Below are 12,756 nucleotides of genomic sequence, written 5' to 3' on the forward strand. Positions count from 1 at the left end.
CTGGGTGTGGTGACCCATATCTGTAAACACAACGCTTGAAAGGTTGCAGCAGGAAGAATTTGAACTTGAGGACAGTCTAAGTTACAGAGTAAGTCCCAGCCGGCCAAGGTTATATAAGGTGACCCCAGTTAAAGAGACTAAAATTGCACAGGTGAGATGGCTCAATAAGTGAAGGCACTTACTGCTAAGTCTAACAACCAGAGTTTGATCTTCGGCATCCACATGGTGGGAGGTGAGAATCAGTTTCTACAAGCTGTCCTCTGACATGTGCACCATGGCACGTGCATATCTACACACATGGGCATGCGTGCGCACACACATACTGCACATATACACCATACGCGTGCCACATAGAATAAATAAAATATAATTTAGAAGCTAAAATAAATAAAAATAAGAGTCTTGAAAACATGATTTGAGAACACTTGGTCATGAGTGTCTCTTTCTAGGGGTTATAGTATCAGTCTTTCAAGTAAAAAGTACAAAAATCTTCCAGATGCCCTGGGGCTTGGTCTCCCCACCCTGTTGGTGAGGAACCACATGCTTCACCAGCAGGGTGTGTGATGTCCTGTTTTCCTGGCTGGCTGCAGCTTATGAGTTTTGTTAGTAACAGCCAGGCCTCTACAGGGTCAGGCCCTTACCTTCACATCTCTTCATCCCTACAGCTGCCTTCTCAGGCCAACCGCAGAAGGTGATCATGGCGTCAGCTCCTCTGAAGAGAGAAGGGATTCTAGCATCTACTGTGTCCCCATCCAATGTGGTCATTGCTTCTGCTGCCATCACCAGGGTAAGAGAGCTGGCCTTAGCAGTCCTCTAGTGTCCTCTAGTCTCCCTAGAGTGGCCTGTGTTTGTGTGCCAGTATAGCTGCTCTGCTCTGCTCTACATCAGTGGTACAAGATCTCTCTGCTGTGTCTCCACAGGCTTCTGGAGTCACGGAGTTCCTCAGCCACAGCACGAGCAGCCAGCCTAGCCCTGTCTCTCGACTCTTTTCTCCAAGTACAGTACAAGACTCTCTGGTGAAGGGCGAGCAGGTCTCACTGCATGGGGGTAGTCCCCAGGTCCCTGCCACGGGCTCTAGTGAGTATTCACCCAAGTGGGGCAGTCAGGGCCTCGTGGGAAATAAGCAGATTATTCTGGGTTGAGGAGGCCATTCCCAGGCCCCCATAAGCAAGCCTGGGCGTACAGAACCTTCCATCTGCTCATAGCACAGTCTGGGGAAATGCTTACTGGGAAGCAGCGTAGTTGTAGCCACACCAGCAGAAAAGGAAAAGAAGATGGCAGGCATGTCATAGCATGGGTAGCTAGTACACTCAAGAAACCACACTCAGAAGACCAGGCTTACAGTGGCTTACCATCAAAAAAAAGGGACTGAAGAGTTCTTGTCCACAGTCTGGGAAATTTGAGCCTGGGGTTGCTGTAGTCATGAAGCCAGCAGCAGGCTCCTAGTCATAGCATCTTCCCTCCTGGTTTCTAAACTACTGCAAGTCTGTGGCTATTTTCACATCTTACAACTGAGAACAGTCAGGACAGTACTGGTTTTGCCTGTTGACTTGTGAAGTCAAAGGTCAGGGCTAGGAGTCCTGTGACATCAGTATTGGGCTACAAGTAGAACTTGGGTTCCTTCCAGTGCCATACTGGGAAGATAGCTAGAAAAATGCACATGTCAGCATAGTCTGCCCCTGGGCTGCACCTTAACCCCTCCTCTTCTTAGCTAAGACCATGGCTGCTCCTGATGGTCTTACTTGGGAAGATGGGACTAAGAAAGGCTTCCAGCTGACAGGGCTTGGTGGACTTGTCCAACAGGAGGTTTTGAAGAATGGGACTCTTCAGTAGTTTTAAAGTTATCCAGGGAAAGGAAGCTGCCCTTGCCTGTGGGACTGCAGAGCGAGCCCAGCATACAGAGATGTGCACTGGAGCCTGATTATCCAGGAGAAAAATTAAGTAACTGGAAGCATTTGGTAGAATGAAGTGAAGCGCACTAGGGACATTCTAAGGGACCTTGAAAATGACTCCTAAGAGACAGCAGTGAATGGGGCAGAAGCCTGTGTGGTTTGTAGTACTCTGGTCTATTCTGTGTGGGTCAGAAGGTAGTAGTACTTTTTATTTAACATTTTCAGAGTGAGTGAGAAAAAGTAAATATGTAGATTTTTTTTTTAATTTTTTTTCCAGCTTTTTTTTTNCGAGACAGGGTTTCTCTGTGTAGCCCTGGCTATCCTGGAACTCACTTTGTAGACCAGGCTGGCCTTGAACTCAGAAATCCGCCTGCCTCTGCCTCCCAAGTGCTGGGATTAAAGGCGTGCGCCACCACCACCTGGCAATATGTAGATTTTAAAGAACAAAATTAGAGCAGATACCAATGTGCTGAGCACGGGAACTAGGAGCTGTTGCTTTAAAAGCCTCTAATGGCCCTGGCTGCCTTGAGGTGGCAATTTAGGGCCTGGGTTGGCAGTTCAGCCTTTCCTCTGAGTAGTTTGATACCTGGGATGGGGCAGAATCCATCCATATTCAACATCTAACTTCCTGTCTCAGGTGTTGCCTTGGTGTCTTAGTCAGGGTTCCTATTCCTGCACAAACATCATGACCAAGAAGCAAGTTGGGGAGGAAAGGGTTTATTCGCCTTACACTTCCATACTGCTGTTCATCACCAAAGGAAGTCAGGACTGGAACTCAAGCAGGTCAGAAAGCAGGAGCTGATGCAGAAGCCATGGAGGGATGTTCTTCACTGGCTTGCCTCCCCTGGCTTGCTCAGCCTGCTCTTTTATAGAACCCAAGACTACCAGTCCAGAGATGGCACCACCCACAAGGGGCCTTCCCCCTTGATCACTAATTGAGAAAATGCCTTACAGTTGTATCTCATGGAGGCATTTCCTCAACTGAAGCTCCTTTCTCTGTGATAACTCCAGCTGTGTCAAGTTGACACAAAATTAGCCAGCACACCTTGGAAACAGCAACTCCCTTTGGGATGTGGGCAAGGGTTTCTCAATTATTTCCTCTGGAGTAGTTACAGAAGGTTTTAAATGGACTTCCAAGCCTGAGAACTTGCTGGGAGGCCCTCTGGTTGGTGAGGACAGCTGTGGGGCCAAGACAGGGCAAGCTCACTTCTTATTTTTCCAGTCCCCTTCTCAAGTGCTTGCATGCTAAGAGCATTTTCTTCTCAGGTCGTGACTGCCCGAACTCAGGCCAAGCCTCTCCATGCCCGTCAGAACAAAGTCCCAGTCCTCAGTCTCCCCAGAACAACTGCTCAGGGAAATCCACAGACCCCAAAAATGTGGCTGCATTAAAGGTATGGCTTATTTCTCTTGGATCTTGATTCTGTTGAAGAAGGAAGAAAACATCAGGAAAGGAGAGGCACAGATCCAACTTATATTACAACCCCAGAAACACTAAGATTAAATTGACTTCAACCATTTCCCATCCCACCAACAAGCCCATGAAGGTTAAGGCCTCTTCAGAGCTCTGGGTGGGCCTCCTGGGGCCAGGGACCAGCACGGAGTCTCATGCCATAACAGGGCTGCAAGCTCTGGATTGTAGAGAAGTGGCGAGTGTGGCAGGCAGGGGACAGAGCACATAGTGCTCCCTGGCCCATGAGTCCTGCCTGCTCCTTGCTGGCTCCTCTTAGAGCTCTTTAGCCATTTGCCTGTCCTGCAGTTTTCTGGCCCTGGCTTGCTTGTCAGTCTTTCTTGAGCTCCTCAGCATTACTTTAGGCAGTAGGAAGAGCAAGCTGATTGCGTAAAGCCTGGCCTGTGTCTCAGTGACAATTGATTTCCCCATAGAACCGGCAGAAGCACATCTCAGCTGAACAGAAAAGGCGTTTCAATATCAGGATGGGCTTTAACACCCTGAATAGCTTGATCTCCAATAATTCCAAGCAGGTAAGTTCCCTGAGAGTGACAAGACATGGTGATAGTGCACCGTTCCCATGTGTCAGTGGCCAGCTAAGGACTGCCACCCCTCAGCCACCTGTTCTCCACAGACCAGCCACGCCATCACACTGCAGAAGACCATGGAGTACATCACCAAGCTGCAGCAGGAGCGGATGCAGATGCAAGAGGAGGCCCGGAGGCTGCGGGAGGAGATCGAGGAACTCAACACTACCATCATGTGAGGTTCCATTTGAGTCCTCCACCCACACACTTCTGTGCCCCAGAAACACAGGGGACCCTTGGTGGCCTTTGCTGCCTGTATTACAGCAGTTTGGTCTCTTGTCTTCCTCCCATTGGTCTCTGATTGTGTCCTTCCTGTGTGGTCCCCAGTGCCCCTCTACTACCACCTACCCCATAGCATCCCCTATTGTTTCAGCTCCTGCCAACAGCTGCTACCTGCCACAGGAGTCCCTGTCAACTGCCGCCAGCTTGACCACATGAAAGACATGTTTGATGAATATGTGAAAAGCAGGATCCTGCAGAATTGGAAATTCTGGATTGTATCTTTGGGTTTTCCTTGCTCTTTTCTTCCTCAGGCAACACGCTAAAATTGTAGACAGTGCTCTCGGGTATCCCTCGGGGCTGGCAATGCTATTTTCTGTCTCAGAGAAGAGAAGGCTCTGGGCTGGCCCTAGGGGCTGGGGAGATCACATCCAAAAAGTTTGCAGGAAGGGGTAGGGAGGCAGATGACTTGCTCTTCTCTCCAGGTCTTGGGCAAACAAAGGCAGCTAGATAACTGCAGAGGCAGCAAGGTGAGAAGCAGGGACCCTAACAGCCTGGCAGGCAGCTCAGTCCGCTCACTGACAGAGGTAGAGCCCGAGATGGAAACTAGGGCTTAGCGAATTTCTGAGTCGCCAAACGCCAGGTGAGGGTGATATGTGTCTTCCTCCTCCTCCTCCTCTTCCTCCTTCTCCTCCTCTTCTTCAATTCTGATTCTTCTTTTTCCTCCTCTTCTCCCTCCTCCTCTTTTTCCTATTCCTCCTCCTCTTCTTCCTCTTCCTCCTCCTTCTTCCTCTTTCTCCTCTTCTTCCTCCTCCTTCACTTTCATCATAATTTGTGGGTTTTTTAATTATGCATAAATGTGTGAATTAAGTGTAAGTGCCTGAAGAGTCTGAAGAGGGCATTGGATCCTTGGAGCTGAAGTCATAGGCTGTTGTGAGCTTCTTGACACAAGGGCTAGGAGCTGACTTGAGTCCTCTTCTAGAGCAGTGCACACATAACTGCCAAGCCACACAGTCCCTTGTTTGGTTCTCTTGAGAGAAAGGTCTTTGTTACCCAGGATGATCCTGAACTCCTGAACTCAAATGATGCTTTTGCTTTGGCCTTCAGAGTAACATAGGCAGGGATGGAACCTGCTACCTCAGATTTTTCTCTGCCTTAGTGTCCCCTGGTCTTAAGTATCCTAATAAAGTATGTCCACCCAGGTGCCAGGCCCTATCATCTGGCCACGGCTGCTCTGACGTCAGCCTTTGAGATGGCAGTATTCCTGTTACGGGATGACTTGTGCAAGCGCTTGTTGTAGTGCAGTGCTACATAGCCTCTTCCTAAATGTCCGCCATTCCTGTCTGTGTATTTATATTTTATTAATAGTGAGGATGAAGCTCAAGACTTGACACTACTATCTAGGTAAGAGCTCTGTCCGTGAGCTGTAGCCTGACTCGAGATGGCGGCTGGCACGCCTCATTCCCGGATTTGCTTTGCTCTCTTACTTTCTGCCTTCCATGGAGCCTGGGGGCATAGTGGCATGTGGCACATGTCAGAACTGCTTCAACAAAGTGACCGTTTCCTCATTACTAGGCCAGGGTGGGTACTGTAGGCATCAGAATTCAAGAGAAACGTTTATATCTTCGTGGGGCCCATCCTAGATCCTTGGGAGCTCTGCAGGAAGTGGTGAGCTTGCAGGTTGTACATAACACAAAAGACTGGCTCCAACTTCAGACAGACCCTTTGCCTTGAGTGTTGTGTGCTCCCCACGCTCCTGCTAGCCCACACGTCTCCTCGCTTCCCATACAGCTGTCTCCTGTATCTGACTGACCTATGCTCTCACGTCCACCTCATTGTCCTTACCCCTGTGTGGGTGGAGAAACTTGTTCTTTCTGTCTTGTGTCCACTCAAAGATCATTCATAGTAAGAGCAAACAGTTTAATCTCATGGTGGGCACATCTTGCCTAGCAATAACTGATCTGTCCTTTCCTCTCTGATCAGTTTTCTGTAGGCAATTATTCAGAAGGGAGGTCAGCAGTCAGCCTGGCTTGCCTGAGCCCTCCTGTATCTGTACACCCCTTAGCCCTCCTCCGTGTTCACCTTCTCCTTAACCCACGTCCTGCAGTTCAGCATGATCATCAAGCCACTGTTTGAGTCTTTCAAGGGGATGGTGTCCACCAGCAGCTTGGAGGAGTTCCACCGCACAGCGCTTTCCTGGCTGGATCAGCACTGCTCTCTGCCTGTCCTCAGGCCAAGTGAGTATAGAATACCAGCCTTTGGACTTCATGCTGGGCCCAGAGGGAGACAAGCCCTTCCCTGGTCAGTGTTTAGAAGAGTTTAGACTCAACTGCACAAAGCCAGGCCAGCTCTGCAAGAGGCATAAGGATAATACTGAAGGGATCCTAGAATCCAGAAAGCTCTCAGCAGACCTGCCAGCCTGACCAGAACCAACTTCCTTATTGAACATTTACCATTTGCCACACTGTCTTAGGTGAATTTAGTGTCTGTTATTTAAGTTCTCATTTAGTTCTACATCTACAACCATGTATAAATGTTATAGAAATTCAGTATTAGCCAGGCATGATGGCGCACACCTTTAATCCCAGCACTTGGGAAGCAGAGGCAGGCGGATTTCTGAGTTCGAGGCCAGCCTGGTCTACAGAGTGAGTTCTAGGACAGCCAGGGCTACACAGAGAAACTCTGTCTAGAAAAAAAAAAGAAGAAGAAGAAGAAGAAGAAGAAGTTCAGTATTACAGCAGGTGCAACACTCTTGCAGCAGGACTAGCCTAGAGTTGTTTGGGTTTCTTGCAGTTCCTGCCAGGATTTGCATAGGCTCCCAAAATAAGGCTCGTGTTACTCTTCCCTTCCCTGCCGTTGAACTCTGGCCGTCATCCTTGGTGCTTGGGAATTACTGCCTAGGGTTACACGAATGGAATCTGCATCCTGTCATTCTGACCACGGCCTTCTGTCTCTGTCTCACAGTGGTACTGAGTACCCTCCGACAGCTGAGTACCACCACCTCCATCCTGACGGATCCATCCCAGCTGCCCGAGCAAGCATCAGAGGCTGTTACCAGGATGGGCAAGAGATCGGGGGAGTCCTAAGCTTAATTGGCATGTGACTGCATGAGATGCCTGGAGATCCCCCTCGTACCCTTCCTGACACACCGCCTCAGGGCTGCCCTGGACTCCAGTGGCCCATTGCACCTGTCAGGATGCTGCGCTCAGGTCTAAAGCAGGTTTGAGGCCTGCCAACAGCAGTATCCCATCTTGGGAACCTTTGCTGTGACCTCCTACTCCGTGACCTCAGTCATCAGTCTCCCCCGAATTTGGGGTGACCCAGACAAAGGGAAATATCGGCTGTTCCTGTCCTGTCCGCCTGGAGTTGTATTGGGGTCCAGGGCCAGCAAGTACAAAACAAGGAGACAGCCTGTGCCTGCAGGTGGGATCATCTAGGTCCTTAAAATTCCATTCTTGAGACTTCAAGACTTGGCCCCTGTCACATCCTTATCTACTTGTGCTCCTCTGGCAACCGCTGCACACTTTTTGGCCTCTGTCGCAACAGTGAAGTCTCTTCATCTCTTGTGACTCCATCAGCACCTAATCCTCTGGATTACTGTTCCAACCTCTGCAGAAAGGAATGTACTGCCTCCCTTGTGTGTTCTATTGAAGGGGAAATCTCCACAAACCCCTGAGATCACATGGAAAATAATGGGCGTGGAGGCCAACTGGACAGGATTAAGAAGGCACCAGCCATGCAAACTGTTGTGTGGCTCAGAAACTCCCCAGGCCTTGTCTTGTCTATGTTTTAGTCCTATCTGCATTGCAGTTGCCATGCCATTTCAACATGGCCAGGGCCTCGGCCCAGAGCCTCTAAGGCCTCAAAGCTGGGGCCCTTCTGTGCCTGTTTTCCACCCACTTCGACTCTGCAGTTGTGGGAGAGGCAGATACACTCCTGGGATGGTGTCCCCCTTGGTTTTAGCATTCAAAGGTCACACTCCATGATGCTGCTGTCATCCAGGTCTTTTATCTGAAGTTTACCTGGGGCTCCAAACCAGGACAGTTCTCAGACCAAAGATGTCATCATACTAAAGTCTGTCTCATCATGAATGAGGAGGAAGAAACAAAATGCTGTGAGGCAAGATGTCGAGGAGTCAGCCCATGACGCTGCCACGAGGCTAGCTGGTAAAGTGCTGTGCTCAGATTTGAACCAGTGGAGTTTGGAGGACGGCACGAGTCTGAAGGTTCAAATGTCCCAATGTGTTACAGATGGTAGAGACATGGAAAAGTTAGGGGAAGGGGGGAACCTGACCCTCATCCTTCTCTTTGCTGCCTCTGAGATGCTGCAGGTGGTGAGGTGTTCTCTGCAGCACTCAGGGAGCCCGGTAAAGGGTACCTCCTGGAAGAATGTTTTTTTTATCCTGCTGTGACACCTAGAGCAGGCAGTAGGCTTTTTCTCCTGACTCTGCCTCACCGAGCTGCCTGTCCTGAGAAGACCACATGAAAGAGGGGAGCCCAGGATGTCCCCTGAATTTCTGATCCATTCAGAAGCTCCTGCTGAGGTCTAAGCCTGCCCTGGACTAGGCAGTTGGAGGACAAAGAAAGGGTAGGGGCTGCTGGCCTTGTCAGCGGTTCTGCTGGGACCCCCTAACCGGTTGCTCGCTCCTTGTCTAATTTCTGTCCTGTATGGGAATAGTATGGTGGCCCTCCTCAACCGTCCCCCAAAATGTGTTTACAGGTTGAGGGGAGAACACAAGGCATGTAGGCTGGGCCTTGGCACTCCCACTAGGCACCTCTCCTTTTCCCAAGGACAAGGTGAAATGGTTCTTCAGAAGGTGAAGGCCACTGTGGTAAGAAGAAGAAAAATGAAGCCGCTGCTGTGAGAATGTCGTGAAGCCCAGCCCTTCCTCCACCCACGCCACACACCACATGCCACATGCCACAACATGGCTGTGCAGGACTTTGGCTCTCTCTCCCCTTGTAGGGGAGTAACCCTGTTTTTACAACTCTCCGGGGTATAAGATTTGGTCTTTTGCTTCTCTGGCCTACCTCTCCTTTTTGCTGAGTTAATTTCATCCTGTTTTCTCAGATGTTTAAGGCTGAGTTTGTGTGAAACTGGGGCTGGGGGGGGGGAGGAGGAGGGAGTGGGGAGAGAGAGAGAGAGTGTGTGTGTGTGTGTGTGTGCTGGCAGGCTCTTTCAGGTGCATGTCTGTTTTGGTTTTGAGAGTGTCCCCATTTCCTTTCTCTTGGTGCTCACCTTTGCCGTGGCTGCGAGGCCACAGTGCTTTGAAATCTCCTCTAGGAATGATCTTTCTACCTTGGAGATTTTCTTGTTTTGAAATCTTGTCTGATGAATCTGCCCAATCAGAGGGCCCTGACCTTGACTTATGTCCTGGACACCAAGGTCACCACATTGGGAATAGCCAAGACTTCTCTGCTTGGGGTCTCCACTGGGCGCTGACCACACTGTTCGACTGGGGTTTGTTTACAGTTACTTTCATCCCCATTCCTGTCCCCACTCACATAGAAGAAACTTCAAAATGGTGGCACTGTGGAGAATAAGAATATCGGCCAAAAAGGAGAAACCACAAAGCTACCTGGGAAATCTCTGCAAGTGTTTCTGTGAAATCTGAATAAGCCATCAGTGCGTCTTCTGCCCGTTCTTTCACTATGAGTGGGCACTGCAGAGGCAGGGTAGCTCTGGCTAAAGAGCTTCCTCAGAGTTAACGGAGGCTATGCACCAGCTGTCAGAAGAGGAGGCTGGGAGTGCTCCAGTGGTTTACACAGCACAGGGGAAGCGCAGCAGCTTCGGGACTTGATGTTGACACACTGGCTCTTGTAGAAGAGGCTGGAAGTGGTCAGCCAGCATGGATTCTCATGTGGCCCAGTCATGAACCCTGGATCTTGTCTGTGTGCTGTCACCTGTGCCCCCTCCCCCAGACATACATAGAGATCTGTCCTCTAGGGTTCTATGCCCTAGGAATGATGTCCACTTAGATTCTTAGGGGATATGGTACCCATTTTCTGGTAGTGTTCAGTGGCAGGTGGCACCAGGCCTGCCAGTGGCCAGCAGCCTCTCTTGGGTGTGTTGGATACTGTGGCTGCTGGATCGCCTGACCTCAGGGTCAGCTGCTTTCACTTGCTAGCTCTTGTCTTCCTTCCACAATGTCAGAAATCTCTTGTCTGTTCATCCTACCCTGGCTCCTCAAGGGTCTCTGTCTCACTAGGGCCTCCTGAGAGAAGCTGGGTGTATGCACGCCTCTCTCTTTGCTTTCCTGGGAGAGAGACATGTCTTCTTCTTAGATAAACAGATACAGGGCATGGTGGAAGCCCTCCATTGTGTGGAAGTTGTTTTTTTCAGTGTCACCTTGTGGTTTTGTTGGCAAGGTGTGTGGACACAGGAACAGTCCCCTAGAATGCCCATGTTTTAGAGAAGTTCAACTTTGGGCTTAGCCCTTTGGTGTCTTGTAGTGTTTCAGAGAACCCGTTCTGGGTCTGTGCAAGTGTAAGAGGAAAGTGGCAGTTACATCACTGTGGAAGAGTATGAAGGCACAGGGCTCGTGGGAAATATGTCCCACACACCTCGGCCAGGATCTACTCAGCAGATTTTGTGATCTTAAGGAAGCTGGTGGGAAAAGCCTTAGGAAACAGCCCCCACCCCTTGTCGCTTCAAATATGGGCAAGAACATTCTTTCTGAGGAATGGGCCTCTGCTCACTAGATAGGGTTGTCTGCTTGTCAGAGCTTGCAAGACTCAACCTTCTGGAAGGAAAAGGGAACTTTCCACAGTGAATGTTAATGTGTGTGTGCATGCGCACTTGCTCAAGCCTGTGTGTGTGCATGCGTGTGTTTACTTGGTGGAATTTTATTTTTGTAAAATTCCTTTCCAGTTATTTAGTAGAATTCACCTACATCTCCCTGTCAAACTTTGGTTCCACCATTATAATCCTAGGCATAGTGAGATTGGAACTCCTTTGAGATTCCCAAACAGGATTTGGCATTCTCTTGAATGCTGAGATTGTGGAAGGGCAGGTGGGAGACACTGACTATATAACTATTTCCTAGTTTACATCCTGCAGGTTAAAAGGACTCATGGCCTCGGCTAGGCTATGTCCCTCTTGGAGGGAGTCCAGTACCCCTCCTCTAGGCACCTTGTCACCTGAATCTTCACCCCACGAAGGGAAAGCAGGCTTCTTGGCTTGCTCTGTAGCACCCCAGCATGTTCTCCTTCAAGTTCTTCAAGTTTTAGCTTCTGTGCACAGGCTTAAGTGTAATGTTGTGTGCTTTGGTGATGGTCTGGGGCTCCTTTGAGGAGGCAGCTATACCTGGGGTGGGGTGGCTTTCATTTATACCAGAGATCCCTGGGGCTGCTCGCCTGAGCCTGGTCCTCTTGAAGCCTGCTGTCGACAAGCACGTTTTCCACCAGCTGTACCCAACACTACAATGCATTTTTAAAACTATATTTGCATCTAAGACAATAAAATCTTATTTTTTTTGGAAAGGTTGTTCTGTGTGACCTTCAATGCTGTCCATTGAGCAGTGGGAGGGGTGAAGTAATGAGATCAGAGCCAGGTGATGTCTTGGCTGGCTGGTTCCCCACAGCCTTTGAAGATAAAGGCTCAGCCAGGAATGTAGGTATATGGAGTGGGTGAACAGGAGGATTCTGGAGGTGTGTCCGAGAAGATGATGGTCCTAGAAGGATGAATGCAGAGAGAACTGATGACAAACACTGGGCGTGGTAAGTAGAGCTCTTATACCCAATGGCCTGGTAACTCATGGAACTCTGTGCCCATAAGGCACATTGCCAGAGCATGGCCTACCCTGGTCCAACAGCTTTAAAAGTGTTCCAGACCATGGTGGTAACAAGTAAGGGCACAGTTGGGCTCCCTTGCTAACTGTTGATCTGGTATCCTGAAATGTTGGCCAGTAAAGGTGTCCCTTTGTTAAATGCTGAGACCGTTCCGGTCACCTCTGTTTAATCAGAAAATTACCTTTCTTCCACATCATCTTCCATATTGTTCTCACCCTGACAGAGTGGCCAATGAGAGCCTGCCCTCTGGGGATCTGCTGGCTTTTTTCGTGAGGTAACAGTTTAGATGTAAATCTTTTTACCTGAAACTCTTGTGAGCTAATATACAGACTCTTATCTTGTCAAAACGCCACACCTCCTCCAAGAAAAAATGTATGACAGGAAGAAGCAAGACGCTGAGGCCTTGAGAACTGGAGTCCTTCTAGAGGAAGATAGGCGGTTCACAGACTCATTTGAGCTAGAATACCTTGCTGTCCACTGTGCTAAACAAGAGGCATCTGCTCTATTTATTCTAAAGGATTGAATCCATCTCTACAGGTCTATGGGATTTTATGCTACAAGAGGCAGAATTTGGAAAAGGCTGAGTTTGGTGGGCTGAAGAGCACACAACAGCAGTTGAAGCACCCGGGATTGGAGCAGAGTGAGGAGTGTAGTCAGTGCCTCCAAAGAGCCCAGTTTCGAGGTGTGTGTCAAGCCCCTGCTGCGGTCAGACTTTAAATCGTAATAGGGATGCATATATCTCTGAACAATTTAAAGTGTGCTATGCTTATTTCTGATTTACAGGAGACCAAGGCTTCATGGGTCTGAGACTAAAAAGTTAT

At 49.3% G+C, this 12,756-nt stretch overlaps 1 protein-coding gene across 1 annotated transcript in view; it reads left to right on the plus strand.

Moving 5' to 3' along the window:
• Positions 1-9,240, plus strand: part of Mlxip (MLX interacting protein) — a 60,459-nt gene extending 51,219 nt beyond the window's left edge. The window contains exons 10-17 of the mRNA XM_021163687.2: positions 666-787; positions 921-1,077; positions 3,159-3,283; positions 3,774-3,872; positions 3,974-4,101; positions 4,300-4,423; positions 6,253-6,382; positions 7,110-9,240. Coding sequence (XP_021019346.1) covers positions 666-787; positions 921-1,077; positions 3,159-3,283; positions 3,774-3,872; positions 3,974-4,101; positions 4,300-4,423; positions 6,253-6,382; positions 7,110-7,231 — 1,007 coding nt within the window. The 3' untranslated portion in view covers positions 7,232-9,240. The remainder of the gene's footprint in view (positions 1-665; positions 788-920; positions 1,078-3,158; positions 3,284-3,773; positions 3,873-3,973; positions 4,102-4,299; positions 4,424-6,252; positions 6,383-7,109) is intronic.
• The last annotated feature ends 3,516 nt before the right edge of the window (positions 9,241-12,756 follow it).

This window comes from Mus caroli, chromosome 5, assembly GCF_900094665.2.
Source record: "Mus caroli chromosome 5, CAROLI_EIJ_v1.1, whole genome shotgun sequence".
NCBI lineage: Eukaryota > Metazoa > Chordata > Mammalia > Rodentia > Muridae > Mus > Mus caroli.